General features: G+C 35.0%; 1 protein-coding gene and 2 long non-coding RNA genes across 4 annotated transcripts; all 3 read left to right on the top strand.

Annotated features, from left to right (window-relative positions):
* The first annotated feature begins 256 nt into the window (after window positions 1-256).
* Window positions 257-940, top strand: LOC148270949 (uncharacterized). The gene is made up of 2 exons (XR_015825241.1): window positions 257-497; window positions 823-940. It is a non-coding gene; the product is annotated as an uncharacterized LOC148270949 (long non-coding RNA).
* Window positions 941-1,067: 127 nt separating this feature from the next.
* Window positions 1,068-2,844, top strand: LOC148270948 (uncharacterized). Its single transcript, XM_088242014.1, has one exon. The coding sequence runs from the start codon at window positions 1,160-1,162 to the stop codon at window positions 2,699-2,701; it is 1,542 nt and encodes a 513-aa protein (XP_088098140.1). The 5' UTR covers window positions 1,068-1,159; the 3' UTR covers window positions 2,702-2,844.
* Window positions 2,845-3,535: 691 nt separating this feature from the next.
* Window positions 3,536-23,164, top strand: LOC148270947 (uncharacterized). 2 transcript variants are annotated; one of them, XR_015825240.1, is made up of 3 exons: window positions 3,536-12,979; window positions 13,061-13,150; window positions 13,235-23,164. It is a non-coding gene; the product is annotated as an uncharacterized LOC148270947 (long non-coding RNA). The 2 variants fall into 2 exon arrangements; XR_015825239.1 differs by having other exon boundaries at window positions 3,536-13,150.
* Window positions 23,165-25,692: the final 2,528 nt, after the last annotated feature.

Below are 25,692 nucleotides of genomic sequence, written 5' to 3'. Positions count from 1 at the left end.
CAACACAATACTTTTCTTGACTGACTGCTACTTTTACTTGTGTAGTCTTCATGTGTACTGCGGACCGTGCTACCTTTTATACAAAAAGGCACCATTCTTCTAGAACATTGTTGACGCGGCAATGTAGGCCCTTTTTAGGTGGGCAGGCAATTCGCTAGAATATTAACGCGGGAAAGATTCTCGATATCTCCAGATCTTTCTAGACCGAATTCGACAGTTCGCTCCTTTAAAAATAAACCGAATTAACTCAAAAAATAGGTAAAACGAGATTTTACAATAAAGCGAATTAAACGCGTGAAAAGAATAAGTACAGTTCAACAGGCTCCTTATTTAAAGCTATACAAGCGAGATAGAAGATCGTCCATCTCTTTTTGATTTACTCGGCCGCTTCCTTCGGGATTCACATCACGCGACGAATCAGTGTTACGCCGACAGTGTTCAAAGTGAATCCTTGTTCCCGTGGACGAATATCTATTATTTCATTTTATGATTAAAAGGTAAGGAAATAATTCATAATTATTTTAATTATAAATCGTGTTTTTGAGACTTGTTCCTCTTTATTTTTTTAAATCGTATAAATAATATTGAACTACTTAGACTTAACTCATTTTTTTTATTAAAAACTACGATAGATTTGAAACACTAATCAGACTTGTTGCATTTTATTTCTAAAAGAAGTACAATTAGTTTGAGTCATTATAGTTTACATCGGTTTATTGTTAAAAATAATAATAATAAATAGTTTGATTATCATTTCATGCAGTTTATTTTAAAAAGTGATGTGAATGTTCTTTAGCATAATTTAATTTGTTTCTGTTTTAGATAAAAATGTCATTGCGAATCCGAAAAATTATGGGCTTAGTCCAATCATCCGAAATTTCTGAAAGGGAAAAAGTCTCTAATTCAACGCCTGGAGAAACCTTATCGAATATTGATAACGACGCAGTAAGTAATTAAATACCTACGTTTTTTTTTTCATTTAAAGCGTGCTACTCACACACCTGCCGCAGGGACAATCTGGCCCGTTACACGTAGCCCTACCAGTAAGTTATTGTCCCCACCGGTAGGACTAAGTAAAATTTAATGTATTTAATTTAAGTTTAGTCCTACCGGTAGGGACAACAGTCCCTGCGGCAGGTGTGTGAGTAGCTCGCTTAACATGGGCACAATGTATAAAAATTTATTATTTTTTCAGCTGCCTAAAAGTAAAAATGTGAACCTGTGCGACAGTGGATCTTCGTTGATTATAAATAATTTAACAATAAATGAAAGTCATTCAAACGATACAGAAGTAAGGTTTTACTTATTGCAAAATCTGATATTTTTGTGTTCACTTATTGTATTATATTATTACCAATACATCATAACGAACACAAATGAGATGGGCTTCATAGAGGAGAAACGTGGCAAACATGGCAATAACAAAAAATTGGATCCTGAATTATTAGCTGAAATCAGAAAACACATTGAATATATTCCTCGAATAGAAGGACACTATGTTAGAGCTCACAGTACAAGAGAGTATATTGAAGGAGGTAAAACAATTAAAGATTTGTACAGAGACTTTACAGGATTGCAAACTAAAAATAATAAAGAGGTTGGTAACTACATTGCTTACTATAAAATTTTTACAACAGAGTTTAATTTAAGTTTTCACAAACCAAAAAAAGACCAATGCGACCAATGTGTTGCCTATGCAAACTTAAATGGTAATGAAAAAGAAAAAGAAGAAGAAAAGTATCAAATACATCTTAAAGAGAAAGAACTAAGTAGGAAGGAGAAATTGAATGACAGGAGAAATGTAAACAATGAAAATAAAGTCGTAATTTACGATTTAGAAGCGGTATTGCAATGTCCCAGAGGTGACACTTCGGCTTTTTATTATAAAAGCAAGTTGAACAGTTACAACCTGACATTGGCCGAACTCAATAATAAAGAAGGCAAACATGCATATGACAATGTTTACTGTTATTTCTGGACTGAGTCAGATGCAAAAAGAGGAGCGATTGAGATTGGGTCGTGTGTCTGGGAATATTTGAAAGGCATTAGTTCTGATGGAGAAGCTGCGAAAAACATAATATTCTACTCCGACAATTGCTGTGGACAGAACAAGAATAAGTTCATTGCAACCTTATATATGTATGCTGTGTATTATTTAAACATAAACAGTATAACTCATAAATTTTTAATTAGGGGCCACACCCAAAATGAGGCCGATAGTGTACACAGTCTTATAGAAAAAGAGGTCAAGAAAAATCTCAAGTCTGGCCCTATTTACACTCCAGACCAGTATATTGCCTTAATCAAAAACGCAAAAAAGAGTAGTCCAGCTATAAGTGTTCATGAAATGAGTTTCAACTCATTCTCAAATTTAAAAGAGTTACAAGAGGAGTGGGGGTATAATTTCAGTACCAACACAAATGGTCAAAATGTTATGTGGAATGAAATCAAACATTTAAAAATTACTAAAAGCGATCCATTTACATTCTGTTACAAAACGTCTTATTATGACAGTGAGTATAAAGAAGTGAACGTTAGAAATAAACGAAAGAAAATGATACCTCTCGAAGAAATAACGATTAAACAAGTATATTCTAAAAAACAGGAACTAAGCGCAAATAAAAAGAAGGACTTAAAAGAGTTAATAACTAAAGGATTAATCCCCTCATATTACGCAAATTTTTATAATTCCATTTTTTAATAAGATATCGTTACATACTGGTTTGTGATTGACATCCTAAATAAAATGTAATCACAATCATATAAAAAATAACGACATCTTATTAAAATTCGGATTTTTTTTACTAAATGTTTATTGATTATTTTTTAAATCTATTCTTAAGAATTATTTTTGATCTCGTTTCTGCCAATGAATATTATAATATTACTAATACGTAATACCCGACCCCGCGGCAATTTTCAAATATCCCTACTTAACGGATACCTACGTCATCATAACTGCTATCTGTATGCCAAATTTGAGCCCGATAGATCAGTCAGTCAGTCATGTTTTCCTTTTAAATAAAATTATTGTTTCATTACTGTCAATATTACAGAGAAATATTATTTACTGATTGTGATTATAACTGCTGCATTCCTAAGTGATCTCAATATTATTAAGATAATAATATAATAATATAAGAGAACAAGACTGCTATTATAAAAAAATAATAAAGGTCTTTTATAATGCTAAGCAAAGTTCATTTTTAATTATTTTTTGTTGATTTTGTATTAAGATTTCAATAAAATTATTATAAAAATAAAATGTGTTTCTTATTATATTTAATTATTAAATTTATTTGTAAAGATATTTACAAGTTAGTAGTCAGGTTATTATATTCTAAGCCCCTAACTTTTTATATAGGTACCTTAAATTACAGATCAATTCATAATTTTATCATTGATTTAACATTAAATAGAATTAAACCTAAGTTATTATAATAATTGACTTTTTTGTTAGTGTTAAACAGTAATAACTCCTAAAGTCAAATATTGTCATTTTATATTTTACTAATAAAGTACATTATATCCTAAAGTTTAATACATAATATCAGTTTTTTTAAAACAAAACTGTAATAATAAGTTTTGTGTTAAGTCGAAATTTAAAAATAATTTTTCTTTTTAATCAAAAACAGAACTAAGTCACTAATAGTATTTTTAAACTTAAATATCTTATAAAATATGCTTAACACTAGATATTTATAAATATAAATTGAAAGAATATTTTATTCACAATGCGTGAAACACCTTTACATCTCTGTAGAATGTCCATATTTAAAAATATTCTTCAAAACATAGTTGACGCCAAACTTGCAAAACTTTAACTGCAATTTCCCAACAATCATGATTTTTGAGTTATTTCAGTTTATTATTAAAGGAGCGAGTTGTTGTTTATGCTTCTAGAATTTCTGCTACAATACTTTTGCCCGAAAGGAAGAGGGTAATAAAAAATCATCAAAGTAATATCGTTTTATTTAAATTTAAAAGTTTATTTTATTTTATTTATCGGAAAAAAATTGTTTATATAATACACAATACATGTAAGGTTATAAAATTTTTATTTGAAAGAAAATGAAGTAACATTATGGCATGAAAATGTAAAATCGAGATATTTTTTTTCGAGAAATCTGCTTATTTTGTCATAAATTGCACCACTAAAATTAGGCACGAACCGGGTCATTGTATGAGCTTGTTTCCCATATCGTAAATTTATTGTTAAGTTATGGGTAACATTACAGCACCCTATATATGGCTCAAAATAGCTCTTAAGAAAACAAGCAATAAACACACGCAGTGGCAACTTATTCAATCTTCCCTTACTACTTTGTCATAATTTTCACGGTGCATCTTTTCTCTATCTCCATTTATAAAGTTGAAAATAACGTGTATTAAATGTGTTTTTTTTTATTTTTTATTTTTAATTCATCGGTTCAATCATGACTCTAATGAAACATTAAAAATATATATATACATATATTTTAAGGAAGATATTCAACAAAAACCTTTTTGTGTAAAATGTTGTTACTGGTCGATAGAGTACCGCGAAACCGTCCAATTTTACCCTGGATGGATATTTTGCCCAAAAAGTCTAATCTATGATCAACCTTTAAAAAAATATATTTCCATTTGATTTCGGTAAATTTAGTACATTAAGGACGAAAGAAGATTTATGTCACTAACTTTACTGAGTGGCTTGTCAGAACTTGTCAAAGTGCGCGTGTAATTTGTTGCGGGCCAATTACGACTCGGTGTTTTTTAATATACTGCTCGATAGCAAAGACAAAGGTAAGTTTTTCTTGTTGCATAATATAGACAAAGGATTTTAGATCATTTCCTGTTTATATTATGTGCTGTCAGTAGCTTAAATCCAGAATTATGACAATGGGCAAATAAAAAAGACATAAGTTGAGCCTCTGGGTTGTCAATTTTGCCCAAACGAAAAAATGTGTTAGGGTTGTCACTTACTTATTTTAATAATTAGTTAAAATTAAAAATAAAATTATTATGAAGTTTTTGCAAACATTAGGTATTTTAGATTTTTAAAAATATTATCATCATTGTGGATAATTTAATTTAATTCTTCTTTGCCTTTTTTAATTCATTTGACAATGTGTTTTTATATTCCTTATATTGTTTTTTAATAGATTCTGAAGCATTTCTCATTTTTCGTATGGTATACAATTTGTTTCTATATTAAATCATTTTCATTATATCTGAAGTTAACTAGCCTCAATTATTATTTTTCATTTCATTTTATTTCTTTTTTTTTTGCACCACAACAGGCCAGGAGGCCCAATTACAGTGGTGAATTACATTACAGAACAACCAGGCTTGAGGAAAATCACATTTTTTATTTTTTGTGTTCTCACCGGCAATTGAGCCCGGAACCTTCCGTGCGTGAGTCAATCATCTTGACCACTACACCACGGAGGCCACCCTCATTATCCACCCTCAAACGATATTTTTTCACTTTCGTAGCTATGGACTTAGATTCCGAAATAATTTATATTAAGTTTTTAAATTGATGTCATTCTTAGTTGTTCGTTAACTATATTCCTGAAACAGTTATTATTTCTTACAACGTAGGTATAAGTATTTGCCATTCAGAAAAATGTGTGTAACTACCTGATATTAAAAAATGTCATTTACGTAATTAGGACTAAGATTATTGGCATGTGTACTTAAATAAAACATTTATTTAAATAAACAAGATTATTTTATTTTTCTTAAGTTATCAACCAGATTTTGACAACCCTAAGGCCTATAAATTGCTTGTATGAAAACAAATAAAGTTTGGCGGGTAAATTTGTCCAATTGTTTTTAGACGAATATTTTATTAGTTAGCCGTTGAAAATATGCTCAAACGACAATTTCGCCCTTGAATTAATAGTTCAATAAAGTAGTTATTAGAAAAGAACGTCATATTAGCTACAGTTCAACAAATAATGGTAGAGGGCAAACATGGAGGAACATGCAGGTAATTTTGCCCGCCATCAAAATTTTTAATTGCTTGAAATCACATTTAAATATGACTGAATTTACCATTGTAACCCAATTCAATTATAACCAAGGTCATTCTTCGTAATTAAAAAGTAAAGCACAAGCTACATTTTTTTGGAGAAAATCAACATAATTGCAAAAAAGCGGGCAAAATTGGACGGTTTCGCGGTACTTAAGCACTCAGGCAACGAATTGCTAAAGTTATACTTAAAGTAAGTACTCAAATCAGTTAAAATATTATTTTGTGAACTTTTTTCTATATCTGATCATAAAAATATTTATTTTTCATACAATGTTTGATTAAATATGTGTGTTTAAACAAATACTCGACTATTGTACTAAAATGTGTTCTTTGTTTTTAGACATGGGCAATGACAGTTAATATTTGTCGTTTTACAGGAATGCACAATTGCACACGTCTTGTGATAAAAAATCGTTTTTTTAGCATTTTCTTACGATACTCGAATATAAGATATTTGTGGTTATTATTATTTAGTTATATTTCACGTGAAGATTAGTTTATTTCATCCTATGTTTATTTGTTTCCTATCTGAAAAAGTTTAGTTATCATATACAGCAACCACATTATATTTTTTAACAAAACGTTACCCGATACTGCCTTGGGCAAAGCTGATGGACCATTCGCTTTGCCCGAGTGAATGTACTTTTTGATTGATTATGTGCAATTGGGTATTACGTCCTTACTAAAATGTTTTCATTTTTATAGATGGTTTTTTCATACGCACGAAAAACAAACCAGCTAAGTTGGACTGAATCAACAATGGCTTAAGGTATGAAAAGAGTTACTGTAGACGAGGAATCACTCTATCGCTACTTCAAATCTGGATCAACAATTAAAAGTTAGGTCGTTTTTCTACAATTTTTTCTTTTGAACAGGAAAAAGAAGGGGTTACTTGCTGAAAATGGGGAGCATTTTCTACGGGTTAGCGCGTTGTGATTTCATAAGATTAGTGTATAATTTTGCACATGAAAATAAAATTCCACATCCCTTTAAAAATGGAAAAGCTGGAGAAGACTGGTTCCATAGTTTTCAAATAAGAAATTCGTCGATATAATTACGTTCTCCGGAACCAACATCAAAAGCCAGAGCAAGAGGATTCAATCGTCCTGAAGTAGATAGATTTCATGATATTTTGTGGGATCAGATTGATAAAAATGACATTTCAGCCACTCGTATTTACAACATGGATGAAACAGGTATTTGTTAGGCCGTTTGAAAATGTGTCACAGCGTAAATAAATTCCTATTCCTGTCTCCTTTTCTCTCGCCAACTTGAATCCTGTCCCTTTCGCACCTGTATAGTTCCAAAAACTATTTAGTTAATTATTTTGTCACCTGGGGTCAGTGTCCGCTTCGACCTCGATTGAAGTACATGTTTAATCGCTAATCGACTGTCGGTACAAAGACGCATCGCAAAACATTAAACCAATAATTCATTTCATAAACAGCAGCGAAAAACATATTTAATAATAAACGAAAACGAATTTGCGGTTTGGAGTTTTGCCGCTTAAGCTGAGAAATAAGAAAAACTACAAAAAAGTCAGTCCATTCACTCCATTTCCTTGTAATCCATTTGCGCTGACATTTACAAAATTAAATAAACCTACTGTCGAGAACTAGCTTACGCATCGCCATTTTTGGTCTGTTCGGCCGCATGTTGTAAATTTATTAATTACCCACATATTTCGATTAGCAGGTAAACCGCATTTATTTTATTTTTTTGTAATTCACATTATATTTTAATTCCAAAATGAATAAGGAAGAAGACGATAGACTGTTTCGGCGACGAATGGATCGTCTTCAGAAAAAACTCAAAGTATATTTTACACGCGCGCAAAATATATATGATTGTATTAATAATATAGATCATGATATCATTAAAAAATTCTTGGCTAACGCTTCGACCATTGATTTGATAAGAGCGGCTTTTTTATCTGCTGTAGATGAGCAAAATGAATTAATAACATCAAACTCTGATAGACCGGAACATGACTATGGTGTAGTTTTAGCATTTGAAGAATTATATGCCGAGAAAAAATATACGTTTCAAAAATTAAGTTTATGGCAAAAACAAGTTAAGAAAAATAACGCAATCAAGGATGCTCCTCACAAAAATAATATTTTACTCCGCGTTTAGAGTTATGCGCCTTTGACGGTGAACCCGGTAATTGGCCGATCTTTTATGAAAACTTTAGAACAATGATTCACGAGAATAATAATCTAACAGATCTATTAACAGATCTATTACTAATGGAGTACGATAAAATCTTTGAAGAATATTTAGATATTCCCTTAGGGGAAGATTGTTTAACACCTATTGATTGTTATGTAGTAGATTTACATAACTTTCATACATATATATATATATTAGTATAGATTTAATAGGTAAAATTAAGAAATAGTTAGACTTAAGGGAGTATTCATACTAAAATACTAAAACTATGGTCACCCTATCTATGGAATCAGGGACATGTTGGCATTGGCAGTTTTATGGTCAAGGAAATAATAACTCGCAATGAATTATAGCTGCCAGATGTTCAAATTTACAAGCGGTTACCATAGTGAGGATATGTTCCTTGTTGCATTGCGCCAACCTCGCCGATCGCCCAGAATTTCAAAGAATTATGCACACACACAAAGGAAGTGGGCGTGACCATAACTCAACATATTTTTAAATAGATCTTATTGGCTTACTTAGGGATAGAATCCTAGCGGCCATTTTGAGTATGTATTATCTAGTCTCTAATTGGACATTTAATTTTACACTAAGCAGTTACAGATCTAGCTTTTGCTATTGGCCACTCACACTGTCAAGCGTAATATTTTATTAATTCAATGCTATAAAAGCGAAAACTTTAATTTAAGAAGGATCATTCTAAGTCATTCTAAGGTTTTCTAAGGTATTCTAACATCGGTCTGTGTCCGTAATTTAATCGGGTCGTATCGCGGACCTATTCCCGCTGAATAGTTCGGATTCCATCATTTTGAAGATGGACAAAATCTTATTCATACAAAAAATTGCTAAGTGCGGAATGAATTAATTAAATATTATTTTCTCCAACAGCAATTCTTTGCCGTCGATTCCGTCGCCTAGAGACGGGAGTCAGGGATCTTAGTTATCGCTGTCTACCGGCAATAATATTTGTGAATGAGGTATGTAAATCATTACCCCAACCGCTAAACTCGAACGTCTAAATAAGAACCCGAGCGGTAAATTAATTGTATGGATAATTGCCGCCGCGCAATTGTGCAATAAATCCGTCAAAAAGTTACGAGTGGAAGAGCCAGTGCTCGGCCGTCCCCCAGACCTTGGAGACTGCATAATCGACCTGGAGCCCTACCCCAGTTCTGGCCAGGAAACTACAGTCAGCCGTGAGTCCTTTTTGTCTTCCAAACAATTTCTTATCAGGGAAATATGATTTGATAGTTTAGATTAGCTGTGGCAATTATTTAGCTCGCAGGGATTGACCTCCCCGTCATGTATTCGTACATTTTATGATAACAGATGTAATTAAGCCTAATTTTAGTTGGTTGCCTAAATATACATGCTCCACCAGAGCTTATCTTAAATTGGATTTTTATTTCTTATTTACCATCTAACTGTTATACCTCGGACACGTGAAATCAAACCTGTGGGAAAGCAAGGCAGAATATGATGAAGGGGTCGAAAGCCACGCCCGGAGATTTATCCGACGGAGCCTAAAGCCGAGGTCCACCTTTACACTGGCGCCTCAACGTTTTTTCATAGTATTCGGCCTCATTCCATGGGATTTTGGTTTCACAGGGAAAAGTTTTTTTTTAAGTATGTAAATAATTAATATAAAAAAAATATGTTGCATAAATATGTAAGCCAAACTTAGAAAAATAAAAATATAGGAGGATATGTTAGATATACATTTAAATCGGTAAATTGTGTATACGTATTAATTTTAAATTATTAAAACCCTGGTCTCATAATTAGGTACCCAATAATATTAATCAAAAAATATATGGAAATATGATTTTTTTAAATTACCCAAATGTTAAAATTTTGTTAACATTAATTACTATGGAAGCATTTTTTACTCACCCTTATAAATAATTAATGGGTTCGAGTTAATTGGGACAAGATATTTTAAAATAATTCCTTTTTTTTATGAATTTATTTACTTATTTCGACGGCTTGCGCCTTGGACAAAGTATAAAATAATATTGAAAAACAATTATAAGGAAATAAAATCAGCAGAAAATAATGAAATATTTAAAAAAAAATAAAATATATAACATAGGTATGCAGCAAATTAACAATAAATAAAGGGGTTTAAATATAACAATTATTGAAGTAACAGAGGCGATGTATCATAGCATAAACAGTAAAACAATTATAATACTTAGTACAAAGAAATGATTAAAAAGTAATGATTTTAATTATTATAAAAATAAATAAAATGAACCTAGATCCATGTTTATTTGCTAACATATGGAACCGTGGAATAGGTGAGTATTTGTCATAGTTTGAACTATGCAAATCAACAGCAAGAGAAGTATTTTGTCGTCTCGCCTCTCGCTGTCTCACATAAAAATTCGCACAATGTAAATGTTTGAAACTGTTAAGACCATTATTTAAAATGAATGTTTAAATTGAAATCCGTAAATCTTAAAAACTTGTTGGATTTTTTCCATACTTTTATATGGGTAAAATAATAATAAGACCAAACTGAGGACCCATATTCTAACTGGCTTTTTACTAGGGTCATGTAGAATATTTTTATTGTAACTACATATTTTACGATATATATTTTTTTAAACGTAAATGAAGAAAAACAACGACAATATTGTAACCCATTTATTCTACATAATATTACTCCTTGTTTCAATTATTTTATTGAATGATTATACTTAAATGTATTTAATAATGTGTGAATCGAGTGCCTTAACTTCTCGTAAATGATTTGTGCATTTAATAATTATTAACATTCTAACAAAAAACGGATAATCATCAAGTAATTAAAATAATGTTATGCTTAACCGCCGTAGTTATAAAAAATACCGATTTTAAATGTTAGTTAAAAAATGCAGTGGAAAAAATAATTGTAAATCTAGAAAATCTATCATTTACATTATTTTCAATAAATAAATGAATTGACAAGCACAATTCTGCATCTGTTTTTGTTTGAAACATACGGTCATTTTGATTCCGTCACACGGCTTACCGAATTTTATTGTATGCAGTAATACAAACTAAAATATACCTACTACATACGGGATGATAATTTAAACAAAATCAATTGCATTAAATATACATTATATATTAACCAAATAAAGGGTAGTATCTCCTTAAGTCAGCCACCCCCAAAAGTCAGCCACGTTTCACAAATCATTTTGTAATAAGTATCTCGTTGAAAAATAAATATTTTGAAAGGTACCCAGTGCTCAGCCGTCTAATTAAGCATTTGTTTTAAATTTGAGTGACGCCTGGTGTTAAAATTCGAAACTAATCCCTTCTTACATTCAGTTAGGCTTGGGTAACTCAGGATTATTCTTTGAACCATGGTTCACTTTGTGGTTCAAGTACATGAACCGTCATTTTGAACCGGCTCCAAATCTGGTTCGAGGTTTTGCGGCGAGCCGCAAGCCGGGCGCACATCCGCGGATCGGCGCGCGGTAGCGTTCGGCTCAAATCGGATTTATTCAGCATTTTTCAACGATGAGGGGCTTACCCTTTATCCGGGCCAATTTTTTGCCTTTCGGTTAGTCACTAATATGTATGCGGGGAACTCCCGGAATATAGAATCCGAATTATTGTTTATGTTTCTGTGTATATATTTTGTATGTCTTAGGTATTTTATGTATGTTTTTAAATAGGTCAGTGCGCTGAAACTATCTGAGACTCGCGTTTTGATACTTTCGCGGAATAAGTTATACCGAATTACGTTTTTTATCAAGAATTTTAAGTTAGTCATAATGGGCGGTAAGAAAAGTGATATCTGGAATCATTTTTCTGAGATAAATGACTCTAAAGTAAAATGTGTATATTGTAGCCAGTCTGTAGCCGTTTCGGGAAAATCTACAGGGAATTTACTTCGACATTTGAAAAAACATCCAGGTGTCAGTACCACACGAACAAGTAGTTTTAGTACTAACTTGTTTAGAACTAAACTGCCTAGAACTGAAGAGGTGTCTCTTGATCAACCATCGACGTCAACTACCATTCAAGTACAGCAACCGGTAATAAATCAACCTTCTGTTGCGTCGTTTTTAGTTAAACCCCTTTCCAGTAAAAAAAGTAAGGAAATTGACCAACAACTGGTGGCTATGGTTACAAAAGAGTATCATCCGTTCAGCATTGTCGAAGATCCTGAATTCAAAAAACTGATACATCTTTTATGTCCATCATATAAAATTCCTACTAGGAAGACTTTGAGTACTAGCTTAATACCCGCTCAATATAATGCACTTCGTGATGTTGTAAAAAAACGATTAGATCGTTCTCTTGCTATATGTCTTACAGTCGATGGCTGGACAAGTCGCAACAATGATAGTTTTTATGCTGTGACTGCCCATTATATAGTAGATGATTCGCATACCACAAAACTTTTGTCTGATCTGTTAGGATGTTGTCGCGTCCCGCGACAAAAATAATTATACCTATAAGATAATCAGAACCGTTATAGTTTAAAAGTAAAATTGAATATAGAAAACAAATCAATCGCGTAAATAAACGCTTTACCCGACAGCGGTCAACAGACATTCCGCGGCGGTCACGTGATACCTCCCACCACACTAGTTTTTTTGAATACAGGCCCGTAGCACTCGCCGCTGGCGAGCCGGCCAGTTGCAATCTGGTTCGCGAGCAGTGTCCACGCCGCGCTAGGCCAGTTTTCCCTCGCAAATAACTATGGGAGTTTTGGTATAATTCCCTATGCACCATGTTGAGCTGTGCCCAAAAAAACTTGTATTCTAATTAAACCAGCTTCCGGTAAGTCTTCAACAACTTTCGAATATATAAATCAACTTGTTTCGCTTATACAAATTTGTAATTTTTCATTATTGTCCACAGATCGGATACGTATGATCATTTTAAGCTAGAATCCATTATGACGGCTGTTTAGCCTTATACACCACGTAACAACTAACAAATCTCCATTTAGTAAGTACAGTATACAGCACGGAACTGTTGTTTTTTTTAACTTACTTTCTCGAGCCGTTTGTAATGAAATACATTTTTTTGTAGTATGGAGAGTCAGGTTACCCCGGAATCTCGCCCTTGAACCTGAGTTGTCGACATTTTCTTTGATTCATCCTGCAGAGGCGTGACTCAGCAGTTTTTCTCCTCAATGGCAAGTCGACACAGGACGCCATTTCTAGGATCCTTCGTAATTGCTGGTGTTCCTAGTACTTCCTTCTCAAGTAAAATAATATAGAATGGTTCGAATCTCTCAGAGGATTATGTGGGTACCTCGCGTGCATCTCTTCATAAAGGTTGGTGGAAATATACTTCGAAAATTAGTGACTCCTAATGTAATACTACAGTGAACTAATGGATACGCAGGATTATTCAAATCTTTATCCTCATTACGGGGAACCGCTGCCCAAATTATTTTCGGTTTTAGGACACTTAGAAGTAATCACATTAGGTTAATTTCGAATCCTTTTAATAATGGGCTATTTTCAATTTTAATTCTTACTAGGAGAGATCTCTGCTCCAATTATTATTAATCCTGTTTACTATAATTAAGTTCCTCATAAATAATTGTTGAACATCTTGAGAAACATATATGTCCGTTGTCTGTAAAACTATATTTTACTGATTTGTAATAAATAAACTTGAAATGAACCACTTTATTCTGTCTTTTCCCACCGTTGTTCACAACCAAGCAAGAGATTCAGTATTTTATTAGAATTTTGCAATAATACCTAATGGAAAGTAACTAAGGACCCATGTTATCCTTCAAGGAATCTTGAGATCAAAAAGAACAAGTTCTACCTGAGACTATTAGCCGCAAGGTAAGATTTAATATTAAAAAAGAGTATGACATTTGGCGCCCATGCGTGTGGCAAGTTACCAGTTACTCTGAACTAACAAATTAAAAGTAAAATCACTATTTTATCTATTCGAATTCCTTGCTTGTTGGTGATAGCGGTGAACAGAATTATAACAATTTTCTCTAGAGTTTGTTAAAAAGCAACATTGTATTTTCCATGTTTATGACCAATAGGGAAAAAGAATTTGCAAAAACATAAATCTCCGCGTCTTAATAGGTAAAATTATGAAATATAGTACTACCGGTCACAAGCGAGTCAGTCCTGATTAAAATTTTACAAATAGTATTTTTTCCAGAAGTAATTTTTTTTATTATTCCTTTTCGGATTCGGCCTACACTAATTTAACAAGTTCAACGAATGCTCGTTTTCTTCTTCCTTCCGGGTCACTCGCCAGTTGTTCTTAATTTATCCTCGCCGTTTTTTTAAAAATAAATAAATTTGTAAACAACAGCTGCAAAATGGAAATAATTCCTCGGGTGAACTCCGCAAACACTAAAACCCTGTCCAAGGCAGTTCGTATCAGAGGCTTTGAACCACGTTCTGCTATGCCATAATCTTAATAAGATTTGCCGTGCCACGACGGTCCCGAATAAAACTTGGTGTTTTGAGAAACTCAAGTTCGTGGCTGGCGTTCGAATCCCTTTTAGCCAGGAAGTAAGAACCTTCCTTAATAAAGAGGCGATGAGTCCTCCTTGTTAGTCATTTTCCCTTCCATTCGCTATTCTTTGGGCCAACACACTTGCCAACGTAAATCTGACTAACTAGAGACGTGAGAACACTTAGTGTACTCAATAATTGTAGCCATGTCAAGGTGGCCTAGAATACAGCTGTTAGAAAGTTACCCTAATAGCCCTTGACAGATGTGAACTCTTTGACCTGTAAGTACGAATCTTACGTAACCAAAGAGTGAGGTTTATTCGTTTTTCCCCTGATTTTTGCTATACCAACTTGTAATTACCATCGTCGTGTCCATAAGCTCATACCCACTTCAAACTTTTGTCGCGCGTATAGATACCGAGACCGACCACAACAGGGAAGAAACCGATTTTTGAAACTATGCTTTGATAACACCTTGATGCTATCAAGTGTGCGTGAACTGTCACGTACGCTGAAACCGGGACTAGGTTTGTAAAAATTTGTCAAGGAGTGTTTTCTGGGACGCCAGAGATGCCAGGAAACCGGGACTAGGTTTATAAAAATTTGTCGAACGGTGTCCTCTGAAACGCCAGAGATGCCAGCAAAACGGGAATAGGTTTATAAAAATTTGTCGAACGGTGTCCTCTGAAACGCCAGAGATGCCAGGAAACCGGGACTAGTTTTATAAAAAAATGTCGAACGGTGTCCTCTGAAACGCCAGAGATGCCAGCAAAACGGGAATAGTTTTATAAAAATTTGTCGAACGGTGTCCTCTGAAACGCCAGAGATGCCAGGAAACCGGGACTAGGTTTATAAAAAAATGTCGAACGGTGTCCTCTGAAACGCCAGAGAAACCAAGAAGCTGGGACTGGTAAACTGACCACCCACCCTCAATGTCCTTATTGTCTAGGTTACGGTATTTGCCACCTGGTCATCCATCTTCCATTTACTACTGTCCAGTACCGATGAACTGTCACGGGAATGTTAGTAATGTATCCCAAAGTACGAATGAAAATGTATATTCCCCTTACCCCTGTATGCGAGATCGGCCAGTGCTTGATGACGAATATTAAGTGTGTGTATGTTGTCTCCCTGTCACCCCCTCACTTTGAATGAAATAATGTTCCGTGCCAAGTACATCCTGACACCTTCCCACGGACCAATGGATTAAAAGAAAAATACCTAATGGAAATACCTACCTCACTTGTGTTAATAATGCTTGATTCACGTTATCAGCCCTCCTCTTTAGAGCTGATAAATATAGAATCCATAATTCCTCTTGTAACCCTATGATTGTTAATATATTACTATACTATGGTCTTGGAGACCATAGTAGGATAGTGGTGACGACCCTTTTGTGAGTTTGAAACTCAGGATTTCTTGGTGTAAGGTGCATCGCACGACCGGCACTTTAAAAGAAATTATAGACGGCCTCATGCGAAATGAGCCAAGTAACGCCAGTTACGTCCTTTTTTAAGCTACTTGAAATGTGCTGTGTTCTACTGAGAGGTGAACTAAGCGCAAAAATATGATCTTCTCCTTTTTACCATTGTGTACATCTTAGTAGAGAAAAGAAAAAAAAAAACCCCTGTCGAAAGGTTGGAAGGATAAGGCGATTCTCGTTTTGTAATTTTTGTGTTATTCCAATGTCTCAGTCTCATTAACGTTCTTGAGTTGTTACAGGAATTTTTTTTTTATCCCAAATGTACGGAGAGTGGTCAGGTCTTATACCTCTAACCTTGTCTTCATAATCTTGACTTCACCACAGTGTAGTAGTCAATAGGCCCTAGTGATTGTTGGAAGTTAGCCGAATTCAACTGGACTAGACAAGCCGTATTAAATGTACTTTTTAGGCGGTCCTGTAAATATTGTATATAATTACGTTAAGTGTCAACTTGTTTGAAAAATAGTATACATGCTCTGTGTACGCAAATTGCAAATTCTTCTTCCGTTGGTGTTTTTGCCTTTTCATGTTTAAACAATAGATAGGTACAACTAGGATAAGAATGTTTAGAAAATAAGTAGTTATATAACTTGTGTATACCGGTGTTGACAACCTTTGCCTTCTTTCCCTACATGTACAGGTGCGCACGAGAGTACTACATATTCCAAACACGATTCGAACCTTAACCAAATCGCTACAAAAAAATTTTTTTTTAATTTTTTTTTCCTCGTACCATAAGTGGAGTGTCGCGTCCCGCGACAAAAATAATTATACCTATAAGATAATCAGAACCGTTATAGTTTAAAAGTAAAATTGAATATAGAAAACAAATCAATCGCGTAAATAAACGCTTTACCCGACAGCGGTCAACAGACATTCCGCGGCGGTCACGTGATACCTCCCACCACACTAGTTTTTTTGAATACAGGCCCGTAGCACTCGCCGCTGGCGAGCCGGCCAGTTGCAATCTGGTTCGCGAGCAGTGTCCACGCCGCGCTAGGCCAGTTTTCCCTCGCAAATAACTATGGGAGTTTTGGTATAATTCCCTATGCACCATGTTGAGCTGTGCCCAAAAAAACTTGTATTCTAATTAAACCAGCTTCCGGTAAGTCTTCAACAACTTTCGAATATATAAATCAACTTGTTTCGCTTATACAAATTTGTAATTTTTCATTATTGTCCACAGATCGGATACGTATGATCATTTTAAGCTAGAATCCATTATGACGGCTGTTTAGCCTTATACACCACGTAACAACTAACAAATCTCCATTTAGTAAGTACAGTATACAGCACGGAACTGTTGTTTTTTTTAACTTACTTTCTCGAGCCGTTTGTAATGAAATACATTTTTTTGTAGTATGGAGAGTCAGGTTACCCCGGAATCTCGCCCTTGAACCTGAGTTGTCGACATTTTCTTTGATTCATCCTGCAGAGGCGTGACTCAGCAGTTTTTCTCCTCAATGGCAAGTCGACACAGGACGCCATTTCTAGGATCCTTCGTAATTGCTGGTGTTCCTAGTACTTCCTTCTCAAGTAAAATAATATAGAATGGTTCGAATCTCTCAGAGGATTATGTGGGTACCTCGCGTGCATCTCTTCATAAAGGTTGGTGGAAATATACTTCGAAAATTAGTGACTCCTAATGTAATACTACAGTGAACTAATGGATACGCAGGATTATTCAAATCTTTATCCTCATTACGGGGAACCGCTGCCCAAATTATTTTCGGTTTTAGGACACTTAGAAGTAATCACATTAGGTTAATTTCGAATCCTTTTAATAATGGGCTATTTTCAATTTTAATTCTTACTAGGAGAGATCTCTGCTCCAATTATTATTAATCCTGTTTACTATAATTAAGTTCCTCATAAATAATTGTTGAACATCTTGAGAAACATATATGTCCGTTGTCTGTAAAACTATATTTTACTGATTTGTAATAAATAAACTTGAAATGAACCACTTTATTCTGTCTTTTCCCACCGTTGTTCACAACCAAGCAAGAGATTCAGTATTTTATTAGAATTTTGCAATAATACCTAATGGAAAGTAACTAAGGACCCATGTTATCCTTCAAGGAATCTTGAGATCAAAAAGAACAAGTTCTACCTGAGACTATTAGCCGCAAGGTAAGATTTAATATTAAAAAAGAGTATGACATTTGGCGCCCATGCGTGTGGCAAGTTACCAGTTACTCTGAACTAACAAATTAAAAGTAAAATCACTATTTTATCTATTCGAATTCCTTGCTTGTTGGTGATAGCGGTGAACAGAATTATAACAATTTTCTCTAGAGTTTGTTAAAAAGCAACATTGTATTTTCCATGTTTATGACCAATAGGGAAAAAGAATTTGCAAAAACATAAATCTCCGCGTCTTAATAGGTAAAATTATGAAATATAGTACTACCGGTCACAAGCGAGTCAGTCCTGATTAAAATTTTACAAATAGTATTTTTTCCAGAAGTAATTTTTTTTATTATTCCTTTTCGGATTCGGCCTACACTAATTTAACAAGTTCAACGAATGCTCGTTTTCTTCTTCCTTCCGGGTCACTCGCCAGTTGTTCTTAATTTATCCTCGCCGTTTTTTTAAAAATAAATAAATTTGTAAACAACAGCTGCAAAATGGAAATAATTCCTCGGGTGAACTCCGCAAACACTAAAACCCTGTCCAAGGCAGTTCGTATCAGAGGCTTTGAACCACGTTCTGCTATGCCATAATCTTAATAAGATTTGCCGTGCCACGACGGTCCCGAATAAAACTTGGTGTTTTGAGAAACTCAAGTTCGTGGCTGGCGTTCGAATCCCTTTTAGCCAGGAAGTAAGAACCTTCCTTAATAAAGAGGCGATGAGTCCTCCTTGTTAGTCATTTTCCCTTCCATTCGCTATTCTTTGGGCCAACACACTTGCCAACGTAAATCTGACTAACTAGAGACGTGAGAACACTTAGTGTACTCAATAATTGTAGCCATGTCAAGGTGGCCTAGAATACAGCTGTTAGAAAGTTACCCTAATAGCCCTTGACAGATGTGAACTCTTTGACCTGTAAGTACGAATCTTACGTAACCAAAGAGTGAGGTTTATTCGTTTTTCCCCTGATTTTTGCTATACCAACTTGTAATTACCATCGTCGTGTCCATAAGCTCATACCCACTTCAAACTTTTGTCGCGCGTATAGATACCGAGACCGACCACAACAGGGAAGAAACCGATTTTTGAAACTATGCTTTGATAACACCTTGATGCTATCAAGTGTGCGTGAACTGTCACGTACGCTGAAACCGGGACTAGGTTTGTAAAAATTTGTCAAGGAGTGTTTTCTGGGACGCCAGAGATGCCAGGAAACCGGGACTAGGTTTATAAAAATTTGTCGAACGGTGTCCTCTGAAACGCCAGAGATGCCAGCAAAACGGGAATAGGTTTATAAAAATTTGTCGAACGGTGTCCTCTGAAACGCCAGAGATGCCAGGAAACCGGGACTAGTTTTATAAAAAAATGTCGAACGGTGTCCTCTGAAACGCCAGAGATGCCAGCAAAACGGGAATAGTTTTATAAAAATTTGTCGAACGGTGTCCTCTGAAACGCCAGAGATGCCAGGAAACCGGGACTAGGTTTATAAAAAAATGTCGAACGGTGTCCTCTGAAACGCCAGAGAAACCAAGAAGCTGGGACTGGTAAACTGACCACCCACCCTCAATGTCCTTATTGTCTAGGTTACGGTATTTGCCACCTGGTCATCCATCTTCCATTTACTACTGTCCAGTACCGATGAACTGTCACGGGAATGTTAGTAATGTATCCCAAAGTACGAATGAAAATGTATATTCCCCTTACCCCTGTATGCGAGATCGGCCAGTGCTTGATGACGAATATTAAGTGTGTGTATGTTGTCTCCCTGTCACCCCCTCACTTTGAATGAAATAATGTTCCGTGCCAAGTACATCCTGACACCTTCCCACGGACCAATGGATTAAAAGAAAAATACCTAATGGAAATACCTACCTCACTTGTGTTAATAATGCTTGATTCACGTTATCAGCCCTCCTCTTTAGAGCTGATAAATATAGAATCCATAATTCCTCTTGTAACCCTATGATTGTTAATATATTACTATACTATGGTCTTGGAGACCATAGTAGGATAGTGGTGACGACCCTTTTGTGAGTTTGAAACTCAGGATTTCTTGGTGTAAGGTGCATCGCACGACCGGCACTTTAAAAGAAATTATAGACGGCCTCATGCGAAATGAGCCAAGTAACGCCAGTTACGTCCTTTTTTAAGCTACTTGAAATGTGCTGTGTTCTACTGAGAGGTGAACTAAGCGCAAAAATATGATCTTCTCCTTTTTACCATTGTGTACATCTTAGTAGAGAAAAGAAAAAAAAAAACCCCTGTCGAAAGGTTGGAAGGATAAGGCGATTCTCGTTTTGTAATTTTTGTGTTATTCCAATGTCTCAGTCTCATTAACGTTCTTGAGTTGTTACAGGAATTTTTTTTTTATCCCAAATGTACGGAGAGTGGTCAGGTCTTATACCTCTAACCTTGTCTTCATAATCTTGACTTCACCACAGTGTAGTAGTCAATAGGCCCTAGTGATTGTTGGAAGTTAGCCGAATTCAACTGGACTAGACAAGCCGTATTAAATGTACTTTTTAGGCGGTCCTGTAAATATTGTATATAATTACGTTAAGTGTCAACTTGTTTGAAAAATAGTATACATGCTCTGTGTACGCAAATTGCAAATTCTTCTTCCGTTGGTGTTTTTGCCTTTTCATGTTTAAACAATAGATAGGTACAACTAGGATAAGAATGTTTAGAAAATAAGTAGTTATATAACTTGTGTATACCGGTGTTGACAACCTTTGCCTTCTTTCCCTACATGTACAGGTGCGCACGAGAGTACTACATATTCCAAACACGATTCGAACCTTAACCAAATCGCTACAAAAAAATTTTTTTTTAATTTTTTTTTCCTCGTACCATAAGTGGAGTGTCGCGTCCCGCGACAAAAATAATTATACCTATAAGATAATCAGAACCGTTATAGTTTAAAAGTAAAATTGAATATAGAAAACAAATCAATCGCGTAAATAAACGCTTTACCCGACAGCGGTCAACAGACATTCCGCGGCGGTCACGTGATACCTCCCACCACACTAGTTTTTTTGAATACAGGCCCGTAGCACTCGCCGCTGGCGAGCCGGCCAGTTGCAATCTGGTTCGCGAGCAGTGTCCACGCCGCGCTAGGCCAGTTTTCCCTCGCAAATAACTATGGGAGTTTTGGTATAATTCCCTATGCACCATGTTGAGCTGTGCCCAAAAAAACTTGTATTCTAATTAAACCAGCTTCCGGTAAGTCTTCAACAACTTTCGAATATATAAATCAACTTGTTTCGCTTATACAAATTTGTAATTTTTCATTATTGTCCACAGATCGGATACGTATGATCATTTTAAGCTAGAATCCATTATGACGGCTGTTTAGCCTTATACACCACGTAACAACTAACAAATCTCCATTTAGTAAGTACAGTATACAGCACGGAACTGTTGTTTTTTTTTAACTTACTTTCTCGAGCCGTTTGTAATGAAATACATTTTTTTGTAGTATGGAGAGTCAGGTTACCCCGGAATCTCGCCCTTGAACCTGAGTTGTCGACATTTTCTTTGATTCATCCTGCAGAGGCGTGACTCAGCAGTTTTTCTCCTCAATGGCAAGTCGACACAGGACGCCATTTCTAGGATCCTTCGTAATTGCTGGTGTTCCTAGTACTTCCTTCTCAAGTAAAATAATATAGAATGGTTCGAATCTCTCAGAGGATTATGTGGGTACCTCGCGTGCATCTCTTCATAAAGGTTGGTGGAAATATACTTCGAAAATTAGTGACTCCTAATGTAATACTACAGTGAACTAATGGATACGCAGGATTATTCAAATCTTTATCCTCATTACGGGGAACCGCTGCCCAAATTATTTTCGGTTCTAGGACACTTAGAAGTAATCACATTAGGTTAATTTCGAATCCTTTTAATAATGGGCTATTTTCAATTTTAATTCTTACTAGGAGAGATCTCTGCTCCAATTATTATTAATCCTGTTTACTATAATTAAGTTCCTCATAAATAATTGTTGAACATCTTGAGAAACATATATGTCCGTTGTCTGTAAAACTATATTTTACTGATTTGTAATAAATAAACTTGAAATGAACCACTTTATTCTGTCTTTTCCCACCGTTGTTCACAACCAAGCAAGAGATTCAGTATTTTATTAGAATTTTGCAATAATACCTAATGGAAAGTAACTAAGGACCCATGTTATCCTTCAAGGAACCTTGAGATCAAAAAGAACAAGTTCTACCTGAGACTATTAGCCGCAAGGTAAGATTTAATATTAAAAAAGAGTATGACAATGTGTTTCGTTCCCAGAACGAAGCACAGCTCAAAACATCCACAGTAAAATGAAAAACATGCTTACAGAATGGAATATTTCTCATAAAATAACAACTGTGGTATCAGACAATGCTGCAAATATGATAGCAACTGCGCGGTTGGGAAACTGGAGGCATTGGGGGTGTTTCGCGCACTCTCTTAATTTAGTCGTTCAAACCGGATTAAAGGAAATAGATAGCATCGTAGTTAAATTCAAATCGATTGCCACGTTTTTTCGTCGGAGTACACATGCAACTGCACAGTTGAAGGCTGCCCAAGAAAGAATGAATCTGCCAGTTTTAAAATTGATAAATGACGTTCCAACTAGATGGAATTCAACATATTTAATGATCCAAAGAATACTAGATACCAAAAATGCTATTATAGCCACACTAGCTGTTGTCAATAGTACGCTGGTTCAAGATGACGACAACTTCGTAGTCGCAAATTTAAATATAAATGATTGGTTAGTGGCAGAGCAATCCATGGAGTTTTTGGAGATATTTGAAATTGTAACGAATGTCATTAGCAGTGAAACTAAAATTACAGCCTCAACTATCATATTTTTTTATAAACAAATTTTTAAACATCTGTCGAATACAGACAGGGAACGCAATGATTTACTGCCTCAAGTGGTAAAAATGATTAAGACGTTCCAAGTTGAACTAAAGAACCGTTTTGGTGATGTAGAAGATAACGAACTTATAACCCAATGCACGATATTGGATCCAAGAATGAAAAAATTTGGATTTTCCATGAAAATAAATACGAAAAAGCGTTAGAACTACTGTACCACAAAGTAGCGACGATTAAAATTAATCATCTGGAAAATCAGGAAAGGGAATTAGCGCAATCCTCAACAGCTCCAAAAAGATCTAAAAGTGAACACAATGAAAGACGAGAAAAACTTCTGTGGAAAGATTTTGATGAAGAAGTAAAAAAAAAAACAATCTCCAACCAACGTTATGGCATCGGCAATTGTGGAGGTTGATAAATATATCGACGAGCCTTTGCTACCACGAGAAGAAGATCCACTGCTTTGGTGGCAACAGAGAAAAAATGTATATCCACGACTTTACGATTTAATGAAAAGAAGGCTTTGCATTTTATCGACATCTGTACCATGCGAGAGGATATTCTCTAAAGCTGGCCAAATTGTCACAGAAAAGAGAACACGGCTACATACGAAAAAAATATCAGAAGTGATTTTTCTAGCATACAATCTTTATAATGATGATTAAATTTTTTTAAGGTACCAAAAGGTACCAATTTTATTTGATTTTTTCATACCTTAATATGTACACTTTTTTATATTTCATTATGTACGAAAATTATATTTTTTAATTAAGTAAAGTGAGAATTTTATTGCCTCGTAACTTTCTGTCATGGCGTACCGTATAGTGCGCGAGCTGCGTATAAACGTATATACCTAGCTATCGTAGTTTTCGTAAGCGATCTTGATGATTCGCGAGATCGCGAGTCAAAACACATGTATGGTTCACCGAATCACCGCTAACGCGCTGAACCGCTGAGCCGGCTGAACCACGTTGAACCACGCAGAACGGTTGAACCACTGAGTCAGCACACGAGATATATCAACTCTACGAAATGTATTAATTTGTGAACCATGAGCCGCCTGTTAAAAATTTGTTCTGTGGTTCAGTGAACCAGTGCTTTTGAACCATCTTTTTGAGTCGGTTCAAACTTGAGTTACCCATGACTACATTCAGTTGAGGTCAAGCTCTCGATGCGAAAACAGCCATTTTGATTATTTTGATAAGTGTGTTGAGTGTTCGAAAATAAGGTTTTTTAAAGCTGCCTAAAGAATCTGCCATTCACCTAAGGTTTGTGAATTTTAAGGTTTGTGAATTTTATTTTGCAAACAAAATTACGGATTAAATTAAATTTGAACTGTGAGAGATTGTTATTAGTATTATAAATATTTTTTCGGCAGTGTACACATTTTGAAAATCATTTTACACTATATATCACGGTAAGTAATAATTTTGTTTAAAAATATATTATAATTACGATTTGGAAATGTAACTTCAAAATTTGCGCAAGTTTTTGGGTACCGAACAATTGCAGAAACTACCGATTGCATCATTCTGTGTTCGTTGTGTCTTTATTTATTCTTCAGCAAAAATCGACGAAAATATCAATATGTAACGTGAAAGAAATACGCATTTTAACGTAAAACACGAATTTTAATCGTTTTTTCGAATTTGAATGTTAATTTAATGTTTTTTTGTGATTTTACAGGGAAAAAGATATGACGATTTTTACATTGGCGATGACGGTCACAAATACCGAGGAGGCGGCGGTCAATTTTTGTCACTTGAATAATTTGACACCACAGAATAAATTATGCAGCCAGTGTAATGGTAATATGAAAAAGTACACCAACAAGAAATTGACCGCCGGATTTACATTTGCTTGTCGTAATTGTCCGGCAAACGACGGTAAAACAAGGAAGGAGAGCCCACTCGTTGGCAGTTATTTTGAGCAGTGCAGCCTGACCATTTCGACCTTGTTAAAAATGATTTTTATGTGGTCGAAAGGTTTTCCGGTGAATCTGCTCATGAGTGAATGCAACGTCGGGAGTGGTACAGCTGCCGACCACAGTAGCTACCTCCGAGAGATGTGTTCATCTTTCTACGACAACCTTCCTGCGATAGGTGGAGTAGGGAAGGTTGTCGAGATTGACGAATCCGTTTTTGCACGGAGGAAGTATAACCGTGGTCGGTTAGTTCCCGAACTGTGGATTTTCGGTGGAGTGGAGAGAAGTAAGAGTTTCTTTCACACCAAATATAAATATTATGCAACAAACCGATCTAAATATTTTCCATAAATTACAGGTGATGTTGACGGACCACAAAAATGTTCTTTTGAAATAGTTGACAATCGGAAGCGCCGAACTTTGTGGCCCATAATAATGCAGAGGATTGCCCCGGGTAAAAAAATAATTGATTTATTTGACAAAGAAATATATTTAATGTTGAAAATCAAATTAAAAATATGTATTTTACTTTCAAGGAACGCGGATCATAAGCGACGGGTGGAGCGCCTATGCTGGTTTAGATCGTTTGCCAGGGTACAACTATTCGCATGATGTGATTAATCACAGCG

The sequence above is a fragment of the Micrasema longulum genome, unplaced genomic scaffold, assembly GCF_059751315.1.
Source record: "Micrasema longulum isolate JH-2025_06_02 unplaced genomic scaffold, ASM5975131v1 h1tg003235l, whole genome shotgun sequence".
In the NCBI taxonomy this organism is placed as follows: Eukaryota; Metazoa; Arthropoda; class Insecta; order Trichoptera; family Brachycentridae; genus Micrasema; species Micrasema longulum.
This window is presented reverse-complemented; position numbering and strand designations above follow the sequence as displayed.